Below are 18,414 nucleotides of genomic sequence, written 5' to 3' on the forward strand. Positions count from 1 at the left end.
TGCAAGAGGCTAAATGTAAGTAGAATCGGTTTGGACAGGATTTTACTCCGACTTTGAATATATCCGCTCACCTTGATCGCATAAATCTCCAGTCCATCCCTCCCTGCAGATACACTGGAACGAGTTAACCAAATCGACGCAAGTGCCGCCGTTCAAGCAAGGATTCCCTCTGCAATCGTTGATGTTCTCGTGGCAGTGCATCCCTGTGTATCCAGGATCGCAAATACATCTACCGCCGCTGCATCTGCCTCTGCCTCCGCATGGCGTGCCCTCGCTACCGCAGCCAGACTCTTCATCCATGACGCCGAATTGCGGATTATGGGCTGCCGGCTCGGAACAGTTCTTCCCCTGCCACTGTTCTGGACAGTGGCAATAGTAGTCCGTTTGCGTGTTGAAGCATGGCGCAGAATTTCTGCATGGATTCGGGCTGCAGTGATCCCTGTCGATCTCGCATTGATATCCGGTGAAACCGACTGGGCACACGCACTCGTAAGAGTTCACCAGGTCTCTGCATTCGCCGCCGTTTTGGCAAGGCTTCGAGGCGCACTCGTCGATGTCCACGTCGCAATCCTTGCCTGAATATCCCGCGGTACAGCTGCAGTGATAGTCGTCGACCAGGTCGATGCACAGCGCTCCGTGTTGACACTGGCCGACGCAGTCGTTGATGTTCTTCGTGCAATTTTTCCCCGTGAAACCGCTCCTGCAGCGACACCTGAAATCAGATCGAGTTTAAGTTTAGTAATGACCAATTTAGTAATGAGAACAATTTGTCGCCAACAAGCAAATTTTGGCATTGTCGTCTTTTTTACATTTGTCTAATATCAAAGCATCGTTCTGTTTCTAATTGATAACGCAAGGCTGAAAGACTGAAAGATCTCACTTCAGATTTAACTTCAGCGAGAGTTTCAAGTGTTACACGATCAGGTACATGAAATGACGAGCAAATGACGTTCCCACTTACTTATAGTCGCCAGCAAGGTTCACGCAGGTCAGCGAATTCTTGCACGGCGATTCCTTCAAGGCGCACTCGTCCACGTCGAACTGACACAGGATGCCCTGCCAGGCTGGTGGACAGTTGCACGCGAACCCGTTCTTCCCATCAACGCAGGTGCCTCCGTTTTGGCAAGGTTGGGACGCGCATTCGTCGATGTCCGTGACGCAGTAAGGCCCGGAGAATCCAGGAGCGCATTCGCAATGAGCGCTCTCTCCCAGTTCTCTGCAGGTCGCTCCATTGACGCAAGGGTTGGAGGCGCAGGGATTGTCGACTTTCTCGCAAGTCGGTCCGGAGAATCCCTCGGGACAGGTGCACTTATATTGATCTGGCGCTGTATTCTCACACGTGCCACCGTTCTGACAGGGCTCGTGCGTGCCGCAATAGTTGAGATCCTGGTCGCAGAGGATACCACCCCAGTTCGTGTCGCAGATACACTGCCAGCTGGAACCGTTGCAGTATCCGTGCTTGCAGCCGGGATACGGTGTGCACTGGTCGCACAGTTCACCGCGCCATCCGTGTCGACACTTGCACTCGCCGCTCACGTTGCAGTGGCCGTGCACTGGGTGGCAACCCTCCTTGCAAACCGCTGGAACATAAGCCAAGCAGTTGGACAATTAGTCACGTGAACTTTTGTGAACGCGATGGAAGATATATCCTTTGGATACCACTGTGGCGATTCTTTGAATTGCAATAACTTTGCAGTGAGAGTGAGAGTGAAACTGAAAAGGAGGACGCTCGAGGTGACTGAAAATTTTATAAATTGTCTATTACAAAGTGTGATTACTTCGCGTAGAACGTGTTTTGAAACCAACTCCGCCAACTTCGATGCTTCATTCTTCCGAAGCTGAAAGATGAATCTCGGCCCTGGCTTCGGAGTTGTTTGCGCACGCAGGAATTTCAAGCGCCTTTATTCGCGCCACATACAATGAAAAATCGCGCGTCTTCGCATTACAATCCGCGAACACAGCAACGCGAGGCTATTTTATTCCCATCCATCCGTTTCCTTGGCTTCTCTCCGCCGCGGCATACCGCGGTGGCCTTCCAATAACGCAGAAGGAAGAAGAGCCACCGGCGATCATAATTCAACGGGCTTTCCAAAGGACTAATCTCCGCGTGTGACGAACAATAAACCGGCGCTCGGTCACGCGGGGCACAAAGGGCGTGAATGGAAGTTAAAACACAAACGATTAATCCGCCTACGGCATACCACGAGGGCATAAATGTCGGATTATTTTCCGCGGTCGCGTTCAACCGCCGGATTATACGATCACCACGACATATTCATATATCTCCTCGGTGCGAGCGTCGTCGTGTCCTTCCTTCCTGGCAAAAATACAGAAAGAGAAGAGAAAGAGGCGAGGTAGGCGTGTAACAGGTTGGCCCTGTTCTTACAGGTGGCGAGAATGACGAAATCCAATTTCGTCCATGGCCGTGGAGAGTAATATACGCACCGTATATCCCTGGAAACGACGGTTTCGTCGTTCGGATGTCGACGGTGAAACGGAGACGGGGAGGGAATGAAACGTGACAGAGATCCGTGGCCGGGGCCGGAGCAACTCAATTAGCCAGGGGGACAGAAAGACGAATGAGAAGTGACAGAGAGAAGGATTATCCTTCTGACCGTGAAACGAAAACTCACGCCGCCGCGACGGACGTACATACATACGTACGCGTGTGCGCACACGTATTCACGCTGCGACTTTTAGCCCGGCTGTTGCTCGATCTTTACCGTTACGTACCCGTGGCCCCCCTCGAACCGCCAGCAATCGCGCATGTTTCACCGACTCTGACGCTCGGCCACGGTGTGTGCTCCACGAACAGATATCCGAGTGGTGTCTCTGTCGTTCCGATGAATTCGATTTGGCTTCCCCCAAAGTGATTTTTCAAAGGGACGACGAAGGATAGATCGTGCGGACATGGATCGTACCTACATGATGATTTTAACTACAAGAGCGGGGTGTATACTCCCCTCTCCAGAAGTATTGGGACACTTGCAGAAAATGAAATAAATTTGGAAGACCATTAAATAAATTATGATTTATCATTAAATAAATTATGATATAAATTATGAATTAAATAAATTTGGAAAACAATTAAATAAATTAGGAAATTGTTGTAATTTCTTCAATTTACTTCAAAGTTAGTTGTATTAAGCTGGGAGAGGTATATATAGTTTACATTATAATATTATATATATTATATTGTATATATATACTATATATAGTAATAATAATTTTGCACAAGAAAGTTAAATTTTCTTTTCGTCGATATATCCACCGCGTTTAATATTATATATATTATATTATATATATATATATATATAATATATAATATTATATATATTATATATAGTAATAATAACATTAATTTTGCACAAGAAAATTAAATTTTCTTTTCGTCGATATATCCACCGCGTTTAATATTATATATATTATGTTATATATATATAATATCTAATATTATATATATTATATATAGTAATAATAATATTAATTTTGCACAAGAAAATTAAATTTTCTTTTCGTCGATATATCCACCGCGTTTAATATTATATATATTATATTATATATATATAATATCTAATATTATATATATTATATATCGTAATAATAACATTAATTTTGCACAAGAAAATTAAATTTTCTTTTCGTCGATATATCCACCGCGTTTAATATTATATATATTTTACTATATATATATATAATATATAATATTATAATTTTTATAATATATTATAATATTATAATATTATATATATTATACATAGTAATAATAACATTAATTTTGCACAAGAAAATTAATTTTTCTTTTCGTCGATATATCCACCGCGTTTCTTAATTATTTGTTCGACTAATTTCGGCATCGGTTTTTTCACAAGTTCACACTAGAATACTCCCTTAAACGCAGAAACCTGCCACCACTCCTTGCGTCAACCGGCGTGTGCTTAAATGTAAGGCACCTTCCGCGCTTTCGCGCGGCCAACAGCCGTCTATTTTTCAACCTCAACCACAGGGTACACCAATCACGACGTGCAGCTGCATATTTTACCCTGTTCTACATAACCACACACACACACACACACACACACACACACACATACGCGCGTGCAAACGTGTTTTACGTGTCTACGAAGGACTCGACTCACGCTCGTCTCCCGGTGATCCTTAATGATTAACGGCCGAGCTTTCACGTTCACGCGCAGCCGAACGAACGTTTATAGATATTTATGCGACTTCAGCGTGACGTTTGTGGCTGGATCCGCGTAATGATCCATCCGGTCGTTCACTTGCATCCGTTGAACGCCGATCGATCCCGTCCTATCCGGTTTCCAATTGTTGCACGGAAGATGGGAACGCGGAGATTTCCCTCGCGGGCAGCTCGCGCCTCGGCAATTACCCAGCTTGAAATCAGGGGGAACGGCGAGGCGAGTGTGCTCGATCAACGGTGGTTGGATGAACTCACCGAGGAGCCCTCCTTTCCTTCGTCAACGACGTAACAGGTGCGCACGAAGAGAGAGAAAGAGAGAGAGAGAGAGAAACAGGATCGCGCTCTCGTGACCGACGGTTTGCGCTTCGTTTAGGCAACTCGATTAACCAGGGATACGTCTTCGCTTCGATCGGTTGCAAGCTGGTAGGCTGGCAACTAATTGCGCTCCTCTTGCCCGTGAAATCGAGCAAATCGAATAAATCCGCCGCTCTGCACGAGCGGTATTATTCTGCCATTCTCCACTTCGCTTCGTACGTTTCTCGTGAAATACAGGGTGTTTCGTAACTTGTGGGACCCACTTCGGGAGTGAGCTGATTGTACGAGTAAAAATAATGAAAAAGAGTCATACAAATATGAGAGACAAATGTCCCATCTGTCTTCGTTCATGAGATATAATGAATTTTCTGTTTTAATCACTTTTACAAAAGATGCTTAAAATGACCACCTTGCATTTAAAGACAAGTCTGCGCGCGTCTTGTCATTGATCTGGCTACTCTCTCTGTCATTTCTGGTGTTTCTCGAATTTGTCGGAAGCCTTGCTTTATTCTATTTCTATACTATAGTATTTCAGCATTTTCAATCGAAGTATACCATAGCACTTCTATACTATGGTATTTCAGCATTTTCAATCGAAGTATACCATAGCACTTCTATACTATGGTATTTCAGCATTTTCAATCGAAGTATACCATAGCACTTCTATACTATGGTATTTCAGCATTTTCAATCGATGTTGCGTATACAATAGATTTTAAATATCCCCACAAGTGAAAATCTAATGGATTCAAATCCGGAAAACGAGCAGGCCATGCAATAGGATCTCCACGACCAATCCATTTATTTGCAAAGTGTTGATTTAAAATGCGGTATACGGTTTATGTATGATGGAGCTCCGCCGCATTTTAGCCGAGTGGTAATTTTTAAATCAACACTTTGCAAATAAATGGATTGGTCGTCGAGGTTTTGTTGCATGGCCTGCTCGTTCTCCGGATTTGAATCCATTAGATTTTCATTTGTGGGGACATTTAAAATCTACTGTGTACGCAATATCGATTGAACATGCTGAAATGCTACGAAATAGAATAGAGCGAGGCCTTCGACAAATTCGAGAAACACCAGGAATGATAGACAGAGTAACCAGATCAATGACAAGACGCAGGCTTGTCTTCAAATACAAAGTAGTCATTTCTTCACATCTTTTGTAAAAGTAATTAAAACAGAAAATTCATATCTCATAAACGAAGACAGATAGGACATATATTTATATGACTTTTTTTCATTGTTTTCAGGCGTACAATCAGCTCCCGAGATCCCACATGTTATGAAACACCTTGTAGATCTTCGAATTGCGTCAAATTTTCATAGCACGCCACGTTCTAACGACGTTTCTTCTTTCGACGTTTCGTTTTTTTAACAACTTTCGACGGGATAAATAAATGAACAAACTACGGCTGATTTAATGTTACAACAGCGCGTGATATTATCTAAAATTGTTGAAACGTGTATGCGACTCGTGAGGGCCGGAACGTTTGTTTGCAACGAGCGGCGGAGGGAAGCGTGCTAATTGAGGATGAATCGCGAAAAATTTTCTCAAATTCGGCAAGTCGATCGTGCGAAGAGCAATTAACAGTGCTTTCACCGTGGCTGTCTGGCCACGATGGTACACCGTTTCGCGTGTAGAGTCCTCGACATTAACAACACTTGGCGCGCACAGTACCGTTCTCTCTCTCGTTGTTCAGGATCTATAAATCGTACCCGGCAACGTCTACAGTTACACGTCTATGGAACTTTCTTTCTTTCTTTCTTTCTTTTTTTTTTCTACCGTTGTTAATCCGCCGGCAGTGGGCGAATTAACCTGCGCAATTCATCTTCGTACACCGTTCCTTTCTTTATCCTCTCATTCCTCCGATACGGCGGGCGAAACAGATGCGCGAAGAATCGGATTACAGGTGAAGGTTCACGACTTTCACGAGCGAGCAAAACCGCTCCGACCGTTCTGCCTTTTGCCACCAGCGACGATAATCTCGAAAGACGCGAAACGGCTAACGTTTGACCTGACTCTCGCGACATTGTCCGATCCATCGTTTGTAAAATAACAAAAAATTTAAATTCTTTTCGCGGAGGATTGCCTCCCGTGTAAAAACTTTCTTTTCATGTATCGGTCAAGTTATATTGCTATAAACTCCAACTTTCTACAACCAGCCAGACTTTCGACTTCTCCGTTGACAGAGTAGATAACGTGATAAATTACAACGTTCGTTGATCGAACGTTCTGTACCTATACGAGGGCGAATTAACGAAGCAAAGACCCCGCGAGATGTGATCATTGTTCACTTTGGAACAGTTTGAGTTTACGGTTGGCGTTGTTTCGAACTTAAGGCGGTATTCTAATGTGAACTTTTGAAAAAATCGATTTTTTTTTTTGCATATTCTTAAAGGACACATAGTTTCGAAAATAAATCTCTAAATGTAACGTTACATGTGAACTCCTAAAATTAACGAATGTTATTGTTGTTTGAAGGACGCGACGACCAGCGTCATTGTTACCGCAACACTAAACTTTAAGGGCATTTTTCTGGAAACTATGTTTTTCAGAATAGTGTCCATGATATCTCAACATCTACTTGACCAATTGACTCAAAATTTTAAGTACACATTTAGTACATGTGTGGCTATAGTTCCTATCAGAATCGACCAAAAAATTTTACTTTTTATATTTTTTTTAGGCTTCCGAAGTTTAACAAAAGTATGCAAAAATCGATAATCGAACGTCAAAGTGTCGCCACTTTTTTAATTACCGACTTTTTTCTTTTGCTTTGGTATCTACTATAGCCAAACTCATACTAATTAAGGAACATTCACGTTTCTTTATTACCGACAAGCGGAATGGCCGGAATGGACGATCTTTTTTAAAACGCGACTATGTTTGAGAGTATTGCGGTGTCATTAATTTTCATCTTTTTTTGTCCCAAAAAATTTTGAAACGTCGTTGAAATACGTACAAATAAACCTTGTCAATTTGACTGCGAAAGGTCCAACAGTTTCTTTGCAAAAAATTCCCTAACAAAGTTAAAAAAAATACGCATTTCACACTAGAATAGTTTTCCCCTTAAGGGAAAAACAGATTGACAGATTCAGAGTCATTTATTATATACGCTCCCTTCCAAAAATATTACGACACTTGCTTATTTAGTATAAATTGTAATTACATGTAGCTATAAAACAAAACCATTACTAAGACCACGAAATAAAGTAAAAAGACTACAGCGGGCTAGAGAAAATATTGATCAGTTCACTTCGCACTGGAATACCTCCTTAAGCAGTCTTCCTACGAATGTTTCCGATCTTCGTATAGGAGCCAGCGGCGGAAGGATTTTACGATCGCGGTGAAAAGGGGTCAAATGCAAACGAACGTTCGTGTCTACGAAGTACGCTGCACTCTCGGTTGAAGAACGGTGTGTTGCATGATGCGGCCGATGCATACGGCTCGTGTGAAGACGATGCACGAGTGAAATTCTCGTATTGACCTTTCACAGCGCGACAAAAATGCTGGAGCCAGTTCTCTCCCTCTGTGTGTGTGTGTGTGTGTGTGTGTGTTTCCTCTCGTCTCTCGTAACCGATCGACCGCCTCGTCGTCTCACGAGTACACGATTTCCACCGATAGTCCCTAATTGGGATTGTTTATCCTCTCATTTTTTCCGCTTTACGTCCGACGAAAGTGGAACGTGTCTAATTGTGATACTGATAACATGATTCTCCCGGATCGTTAAACCGCTGCCACCAGAATAATTCGGTGTCAAGCCGAACCGTTTCGGCTCTCTCTGTGAATATTTATTGTTACAGGCTATTGTTATTTTATTGGTAGGTTTCTTTTCGATAGATTGCGAGATTGTACAAGCACCTCGTTATTTTTCTGATAAATCTCTATCGTGAATTTAACGACAAGTAGGTGTACTTGAAATATTCCCGAACTGCGATCTGGGATTCTTAAATTTTCTTCTTCAGCAATATCGATGAAAGTGTTCCAGAGATTTTAATTAATATAATTAAGATAGTAATAATATACGGTCAAACTTGTATATTAGTATCTTAATTATATTAATTATATTAATAGTATTTTATATTATTACTATCTTAATTATATTAATAATATAATTAAATATTCTATATTATTAATACAAGATAGTAATAATATAGAATACTATTAATTGTATATTAATTAAGATACTAATATACAATATTTATAATATAGAATATTTAATTATATTATTAATATAATTAAGATAGTAATAATATAGAATACTATATTAGTATTTTAATTATATTAATTATATGAATAGTATTCTATATTATTACTATCTTGTATTAATAATATAGAATATTTAATTATATCATTAATATAATTAAGATACTAATAATATAGAACAAATTGATTGACCGTCGAGCAAATTAAGCCATCCTGGAAATTTCTATCGCTGGCTGGTGTATCATTAAGTTTGAAGAAATCGAGACGATCGAATAAATTATTCTAAATTACACCCTAGGTTATAACATGAGCACACGTTCTCAGCACACTGCAAAATAAACGTTCTCTAAATTAGTTTGGCAATTTCTGTTAATCACGCGAATATTTTACCGTGCGCATCGAGGTTAATAAAGTCGAATGCCCGTAATTTCATCGATAGAGCGTTAAGCAAACGAGAAAATCTTAAAGTTCACAGTGTCAAGGGAAACTGGCTGCGTTCTCGAGGCAGCCACCTCTATTCTATTAAAGTTAAAAACGGAGGAATTCAGGATGATCCTTTCAATTTCAAATGCGCGCACGTTTTGCCACAGTTTCTGTCGCCCGTGAACACCGACAAAAGCCCGGTATAGTTCGGTTTCACACGATGTCATCGCGGTTGCTAATTACTATGCCGCAGGAAAGTCTAATAGCGCTTTGTCCTACTTTCTCTGGAATCATTTTCAGCTATTACATCTTGGCCTTTTAAGATCCTTTTGCTATCTATCTTGGAGAAAATGGTCGATTTCGATGTGTGTATATATATGTATATAAGGTGGAAAATAAAAGGATAAGCGAAAGAGGAATTAGACAATACAATCGAGGATAAATTGTTAAGTACAGCATAAGAGTATAGTGTAGGTTAGTGTTAAATTGTTAAGTATGGCACGAAAGTATAGGGTAGGTAGAGTATGTAACAGATACGAAGAGTGAAGAGCGAGAGTGAGAGAAACAGAGAGAATGAAAAAAAAAAAGAAAAGAGAAATGTAAACCAAAAGTCCACTTTCATGGCTGTGAAGCCGGAAAAATAAAATTATCTATCTATCTATATATATATATATATATAATTGATCAACTGATACAAAAAATATAGCACGATTCTCGAGCACAGGAATAAATAGACTCATTAAAATTCCTTCGTCGAAGGACAGTTGCAATTGGATCGCAGAGAGAGAGACTGGATTTTCACAAGAACGCAAAGAACCGAGACTACGATTTCCATAATGGAGAATTTTTAAAGTCACAGCACCATCGTTCTTGTTGTCAATTATTGGGAACTTCGAAATCTGCAGAATTCGATCGTCAGATCGACGAACGATAACGCAGAGGAAATGAAATGAAATGTAAATTTAAAAGAACGCAGAGGAATCTATGGTTATTCTCGTAGATGATTGAAAAAAACAGAAAATCCAATTTCCACTGTCCGGTGACTTTCAGGAGTCGTTAGGTCGCCGGTGCGCTCTTCTCGAACAATGCCACATTCGAGGATGATTCAAGCGTTCGCGTAGCCTTTCGAAAATTACGCTCTCGTGGGAGGGGTGGCGGAAGTAACGATTAAGCAGCGAAGAAAGAGCTGGCCCGGGCAGCATTGTGCGAGGGGATCTGGCGTGATGCTGCCCCCCGCTACCTTTATACGATCGTACGATCATGCGTCTAACGTCCCGCCCATTGAGGCACGCTTCGAGATAATTCGCGTGTGTTTGCGTCTTTGCCTATCAGACACTCGCGAGACTCGCGCTTTCCGTCTCGGCAAAAAAGCTCCACGTGCAGCGGCGAATGTTCTTCTCGCTTCTAGCTTCTAGCTCCTCTTTTCTTTCGAAAGCTTTGTTCGACTTTTCATTTTACTTTGGATCTTAAGAGCTGACACTTGGAAATAATGGAGCATGATGACGAGTTGAGATCAATTGAAAGTTTCTTTTCATTTCTCCGTTTCTTCAGGATACGTTGATTAAGGAGCGTTAAGGTAGTAATTCTGGTAATCCGGCTTAAAAAAAAAATCGATTTTCTTTTTTTAGACATTTTCTCAAAGTATATGCTTTCGAGAATGCCTGTGTAAAAGGATTTGTTTGAATTCGTAAAATTAGCAGAGTTATAGATGTTTAAAGGAAACGGTGTACCGCTCGCGACGTAAGTATGAATATTTTTGTACAACGGGTGACAAAAACTTCAAGTGTGTTCTTCTCAAAAAGTATTTTATTTCACAATATTATTATTTATATTATTATTTATTTTTGTATTATTATTATTTTATGATATTTTATTTTTTGTACTGCTCGATTGATTGCAAGTATGAATATTTTTGTACAACGGGTGACAAAAACTTCAAGTGTGTTCTTCTCAAAAAGTATTTTATTTCATAATATTATTATTTATATTATTATTTATTTTTCTATTATTATTATTATTTTATGATATTTTATTTTTTGTATTGCTCGATTGATTGCAAGTATGAATATTTTTGTACAACGGGTAACAAAAACTTCAAGTGTGTTTTTCTCAAAAAATATTTTATTTTATTATATTATTATTTATATTATTATTTATTTTTGTATTATTATTTTATAATATTTTAATATTTATAATTATAATATTTATATATTATAATATTTTATTATTTATTTTTGTATTATTATTATTTTATAATATTTTATTTTTTATACTGCTCGATTGATTGTAAGCATGAATATTTTTGCACAACGGGTAACAGAAACTTCAAACGTGTTTTTCTCAAATCCATAATTTTTGAAATGGCTGAACGGGAGATCTCCTTGGAAAGAAATCTCAAAGAAGTCGATTTTGTCAAGTCGGATTACCAGAATACCCCCGTTCATTCTTCGAAAATCAAATGAACATCCCGAGTAGAGGTTCGTGATGTCAGTCTGTGAGGGTGAATTCTTTTTATTACGACACGCAATTGACCAACAGCGAGGTGTCTGCGTTCGAAAGCGAGGTTTCAATTGACGAATAATTGATTTCGTTCGTGTGAAATCGTAGAGCGATAAATCATCCACGAAACGATGCCGCTCGAAGCGGATCGAACCGCGGAACAATTGATCGGCTTTTTCCATCGTCGTTAAAGCAACGTGTCTTCGTGACTCCGGTTCGTTAAATTATCGGACAATCTTCATTACCGGAAGCATTAAAGTCAGACAAAAGGAGGCGAATGTGTCGGTGCTGGTCGAGCGGAACGACACACGATCTTGCGAAGGGGGACGAGGGAGGGAGACGAAAAAGTAGATTACGCTCGTGGAAAAAATCGGCGTGCTGGGAAAAATCGCGTGGCGTAAATGCGCTCTTAAGCCGTGTCGAGCTGACGTATGCAACGAAGCGAGTTAAACGATTCCCCCGACGTTTTTTTGCCCGCCACGTCTAGCTAAGAGAATAATTAATCGATCCTCGAAGCGTGAAATCTCGCGTCCCCAGGCGCTCGCGCGACTCGCTTTTCTCACGGACCGCTGCCTCTCCGACTATACAGTCGCGTTTACGTTAGCTCCATTAATTTAATTTCGTAGAAAATTTTTCACCGAGCGTTTCATCTCTTCAATCGAGCCTTCGTGCCTCTTAATAATGTAACAAAAGTTGAGAGCTATTCAGAACGAAGGATTTAGAATGATAATTTGATCGAGAACAGCTCACGGAACACCTTGAAGTTTGTGTCTTCTAAACATTCTAGATCTTCAGGCTCATAAAAAAGACTCGTGACAGGGTCTTTGACCCAACAAGGAGATTACCAAAAATCGATCAAAAAATTATATTTTATTGTATTTAATTTTGTTTTAATTGATGTTTAATTATTAATTAATGTTTTATTGTATTTAATTGTATTCATGTAGGATTTATCGTTCTCGGGAATATTAATAAATATTCATAGTTGCGTCACAATTCATAGTGCGATGACAATTATATTTTTTCTCAAATCAGTGTTAGATCGGCTCGGTCAATAAAAACATCACTTAACATATCGTCGTACACTAGTAAATTGTAATTTTCTCTTAACAAACATTTACATAGATTTTCTTCCTCCCTTTACCTGGAAAGCTGCATTCGATTAGACTTTAGATCCTGATACACGGTAATAATTATTTCTAACGGTTAAGAACGATTTCTTCTTTCGAAGAACAAAGCCGGACAGAGCCGTTGAATCGGAGATCGAGCGACGCGACTCTGAGCTAAGCAGCTTCCCTTCTCGGCTTCCTCGAGTGCCAGTACATTTGATTAATTAGACACGTACGCTTCGCTGCCACTCTGCAATAAATACAAGCCGAGGAGACCGTCCTCGACGCGCGATGTGATTCGAAAATCGAAAAACAATTACGCCTCCCACTGGAAGGCTGTAAATGTCTGTCCAACGGGCCGTGCAATTGCACACACGTTTCCCAGCGTGCTTGTCAAACCCGTCAAGAGAAAGCGAAAATCTTCCGGACATTGGTCCCCTCTCGGTAAAATCCTCGTACATGGACATTTATGGGAATCTTGAAACGCTTATTCAAAAACAGTTACGAACGGTATCCTTCTAAGCGAATTAACATTCCAGGCCTCCGTTTAATTACTCGATGATTGCCTAGTAGTTAAAGTTACGAAGAAAAGGCTAACAGCAATGGAGTTGTTAGGATTAAATTTGAGAGGTTACAAATGAGCCAATATCAAGTACGTTGTTCCGTCAATCGTTCGAAATTGAAGAAAAACGTTCAGTGATTCTGAAAATGGTCTAGACCAATGATGGCGAACCTATGAACCGCGGGTCAGACACTGACCCACGCAGGCTTTTGAAAGAATTTTAATTATTTTTCGAAACCCATCTTATCAAAAAATGTGAAGAAAATTACAAGTGTTCGGTTAGACTTTTTAAATGACAATTATAAGTGTTCGGCAGGCTTTTTAAATGACCCACGCGTTGATTTTTATAAACTTGTCATCATATACATGAAAGAATTTTAATTATTTTTCGAACCCCTGTTTTCAAAAAATGTGAAGAAAATTACAAGTGTTCGGTTAGACTTTTTTAAATGGCAATTACAAGTGTTCGGCAGGCTTTTTAAATGACCCACGCGTTGATTTTTATAAACTTGTCATCATATACATGAAAGAATTTTAATTATTTTTCGAACCCCTGTTTTCAAAAAATGTGAAGAAAATTACAAGTGTTCGGTTAGACTTTTTTAAATGGCAATTACAAGTGTTCGGCAGGCTTTTTAAATGACCCACGCGTTGATTTTTATAAACTTGTCATCATATACATGAAAGAATTTTAATTATTTTTCGAACCCCTGTTTTCAAAAAATGTGAAGAAAATTACAAGTGTTCGGTTAGACTTTTTTAAATGGCAATTACAAGTGTTCGGCAGGCTTTTTAAATGACCCACGCGTTGATTTTTATAAACTTGTCATCATATACATGAAAGAATTTTAATTATTTTTCGAACCCCTCTTTTCAAAAAATGTGAGGAAAATTACAAGTGTTTGGTTAGACTTTTTTAAATGGCAATTACAAGTGTGCGGCAGGCTTTTTAAATGACCCACGCGCTGATTTTTATAAACTTGTCATCATATACATGAAAGAATTTTAATTATTTTTCTAATCCCTCTTTTCAAAAAATGTGAGGAAAATTACAAGTGTTTGGTTAGAGGTTAAAAGTGAGAAATAAATGCATAATTGTGTTTTATGGAGGATTTACGACTTGGTTACGTATACATATAGGTATTTCAAGTCTTAAATGTTATATTAGAGTCACTTGTGTCTAAAAAATTTTATATAGCGCTTACGATTAAACAGATGTAATAAACACTAAAAAACACGCTAGATCCCATTCTCAGAATGGGTAGCTTTGCTAATTTTTTATATAATAAAAGAGAGGACAGACAATAAAAAATCTTAAGAAATAAAGTATATTTATCTAATGTATAGTTCAGGGGTGACTGGGCACGATGTCACCGCTTTTGTATCAATTTTTCGACGTCGACATTTATTTTTTGCTCTTCACTTGCAAAAGTAAAAGTTGTGAAACAAAAAGGAAACGTAAACCTTTTTAGAGGATTGTAAAAGTGAGAACCGAAAAAAAAGTAGTTTGTAACCATCCTCACCTCCCCCTTTCCAAGTGACGCCACCGACTTAGTGACCCACGAGCTAGTACTAAAAGAAATAATGAACAAAATTTGACCTACTTCTCAAAAAGATTCGCCGTCACTGATCTAGACGCTGAGTCAAAGGTCTTAAGACGGGATTTCTTTTTTTGCAAGTATTTTTTACAAGATCGTTTTCCTTTTTTTTTTTTTAACGCAGCGTTAGTAAATTGAAAGGAGACGTAAAGATCGACTCACCTATTTCACAATCGGCGCCTTTCCACCCCTGTATGCACACCTTATCGCCGTTCTCGTCGCAGGTGTAATGGCCGAATATATCGTTCCTCGGCCTGCAGAACTTCGTGCAGGTCGCGTTGTAATAATGGTCCGCGCACTGGACCCGAACGCGATAAGCTAGATGAGCGTTTCTTCCTTCATGATTGAGAGTGTGCCACGTGGGCCCTGGCAGGACAATGCCGCTGAAACTCGCTTCCTCGATCACGCCTGTGTTCGCCTCGTCTCTCGCTTGCAGGATCAGCGTGAATTGCCTCTGCGAACCAAGAAAAATCCTCGATAACGAGCGAGTTCTTTCTTCTTTCTTTCCTCTACCTACGCTAACGTCGGCCAATTTTCCCAGACCTCTTAACAACGAGCTTAAGATAAAAAAAAAAAACATTCTCCTCGCTTTGTTCCACTTTCTCGTTTTTTTTCTTTTTATTGCTGCGCGACTCGAGAGTATCGAGTCACGTCCAGCGTAAAGTTGAAGAATACGCAGTCGCGTTTCCGGCGAGCGCGAATCGAATACGGAAAGGTGACGTCACCGCGCGTCTAGGGCCACCTCGAAGGAGGAGGAGAAGGAGGAGGAGGAGGAGGAGGAGGAGAGATGGTTTCATGAAGCCGGCAATTAACCCCTGGCCAGCTCGAATAATTCCAGCGTGGCCCCTAAGTGGAACCTTTCGAGATGAACTTTTGCAAATTTACATAGGGCTCCCTGACCCTCGGTCGTCTCCCGTGTTACGCCTCACGATAAGATTATATCAATTTTCTACACCCTGTCGTTTACCATCTCGAGATCGAAATAATTCTCACTCGAAAAGTCTCAAAGGTGAATTTAACTCCGCTATTTCCGGAACGCGTTTTTCTTCGAGCACACGATCACCGATCTCTCCGATCGATTCGCGCAGCCGTGCACACGTACGTACATACATACACGGTGTACGTTCGATCGTACGGTCCATCAATATCGTTTGATTGGCGTCGAATCGTAAGCCAATCGAACGTTGAGCATCAACGAGAGATTAAACGCAACGTTCAATCATCTCTTCACCATACAGCGAGACACCTATCGAAGTTCATCGATAATCCGGCAGAAAAAGTAGCCAAGCTGCTCGAGCGGACGCGACGCCCGTTCGACCACCGGCGAAGCGAACAGAACCAGGAGGAAGTGAAACAAAATCTGTCCCGATCGAAAGGTGGCCACCGCGCGTCTCCGATAATTACCGATGCCCCGTTGTAATCAGAGCCTCGGCCGTATTTTTCACCTGTGTTCAACGTCTCGCCACGAATCAGAATAATTACAGCGGCGGCAAGGAGAAAGAGAGAGAGAGAGAGAGAGAGAGTTTGCGTGAGTTGGTCGGCTCGATCGTCCCGATGCAACGTTACGTCTCTCCTCCAACGACCGTACCTGATTGGTACCACCAATCAAGGCCCGTGAGTGACGGTCGGCTAATGCAATAAATAAATTCCAATCGCGCCGTCGCGGAAGACAGCGGCTATCTGCTCGTTCGGGAGGCTGCTGCGGAGACCAGAAACGGCAACAGCCACGGCAGCAGCGGTAAAGCCAGCCAGCCAGCCAACGGATCCCAAAGGGGTGTCCACGGGGGCCGCCGGGTTGTACGATAGAAAGCTGGAAGTATTCCCGATGGAACCGGTCTCTCGCGGAGAAAGAAAAGAAAAGAAAAGAAGAGGATCAAGCGCATCGACGATCTCGCGTGTGCTCCGCTCGCCAGTGTGCGCCTGGTTTAATGAACTCGGTTGGATCCTCGGCTGGTAGACAATGAAAGACGGGACGAGTCCTTCGCTCGACTTTTTAATTACGAACCGCAGGTGTTTCGCGTGATCGTTCAGACACGACGACCCGATGGGGGGGCGACTCGATGGAAGCGGTGGAAAGTGAAAAATAAGCTGCCATCGCCTCGAGGATAACGAATTGGGACGACGCTAAATAATAGATATTCCTCCGTGCATTTTTCGACGATCTAATTTTCTTTCTAATTTTCATTCAGCGAATCACGGTGGTGGACCGTGGCAACGTCGTCGCAGGGGCTCCACGTCTCGAAAGAAGCGTCACGGCGCACGGTGGGAACCGTTCGTTGATCGATTCCTTTCCCGTCCACGGCTCGTTCGATATGAACAAGCTAACCGCACGATCGTGACTGAACTGTCGATCGGCAAATTAGCGAAAACATTCTACCCCGCTGGCAACCCAAATACTTAGATAACGCGGCTAATGTCGCGCGCCTTTCTTGCCGACAAATCGCTTCCTAAAGCGGCGTCGACACTTCCACCGTTGGAAACTCCGCGCGGTTTTTGCCACCGCTCGACCGATTTGGAATGGAATCGATCGGTGGAACCTGTTCGACGGTGATTCCCAGTGATTTTCAGTCACCCACGAGAGTTCAGACCTTTGGGGCGAATTCTCGAGGCTGGTTTCACTTTTTTGTCGATCGATCGGCCACGATTGGGTGAAAGTGTGGTTTAAAACGGAGATTGACTGCACGTTTACGCGAGTTTTTTTTTTTTTTTTAATGATATTGAAATCATCTAATCGTGGCATTCTTTTTCTAGATTTATGCAAGTAAATAAGCTGATAAAAAAGTACACTTTTCTAGTTTAGAATTATTGTAATTTGGAAGATATTGAAATCATCTGATCGTGGCATTCTTTTTCTAGATTAATACAAGTAAATAAGCTTACAAAACGATCACTTTTCTAGTTTGGAATTATTGTAATTTGGAAGATATTGAAATTATCTGATCGTGGAATTCTTTTTTTAGATTAATGCACGTAAATAAGCTAATAAAAAATACACTTTTCTAGTTTGGAATTATTGTAATTTAGAAGATATTGAAATCATCTGATCGTGGCATTCTTTTTCTAGATTAATGCAAGTAAATAAGCTGACAAAAGGCACACTTTTCTAGTTTAGAATTATTGTAATTTGGAAGATATTGAAATCATCTGATTGTGATGATTGGCATCGTTTCTTTTTCTCGATTAACCCGAGGTTGATAAAAAACACACTTTTGTAGTTTGGAATTTTAATGAAATTTAGACGCAAACGAGGAAAGACAGATTGAAATCGCTGCAACCTATTTATTAATCATTTCTTTTATAGTAAATTCCAGTTTTAAAGAAGAACGTCCGATATTATATCTGAAACCTGGTTCAAGTTAGCCAAGTTAGCGAGCGTGAATCTGTCATTTACTTGGCTCCAAGTTCCCAAACCTTTCCCTTATTAGTCAAACCGTCTCGGAACGTCAAGTTGTTCGACTAACTCGACTGTATAATCTGAGACGAGACGTTGCTCGAGT

General features: G+C 40.8%; 1 protein-coding gene across 1 annotated transcript in view; it reads right to left on the reverse strand.

The window, feature by feature from the left end:
- Nucleotides 1-18,414, reverse strand: part of LOC122528354 (protein jagged-1-like) — a 68,137-nt gene that overhangs the window by 3,403 nt on the left and 46,320 nt on the right. The window contains exons 3-5 of the mRNA XM_043653389.1: nt 15,080-15,371; nt 962-1,580; nt 72-712 (exon numbers count right to left, since the gene is read on the reverse strand). Of these exons, the coding sequence (XP_043509324.1) occupies nt 72-712; nt 962-1,580; nt 15,080-15,371 (1,552 nt within the window). The remainder of the gene's footprint in view (nt 1-71; nt 713-961; nt 1,581-15,079; nt 15,372-18,414) is intronic.

This window comes from Frieseomelitta varia, unplaced genomic scaffold (genome assembly GCF_011392965.1).
Source record: "Frieseomelitta varia isolate USP_RPSP 00005682 unplaced genomic scaffold, Fvar_1.2 scaffold_249, whole genome shotgun sequence".
NCBI lineage: Eukaryota > Metazoa > Arthropoda > Insecta > Hymenoptera > Apidae > Frieseomelitta > Frieseomelitta varia.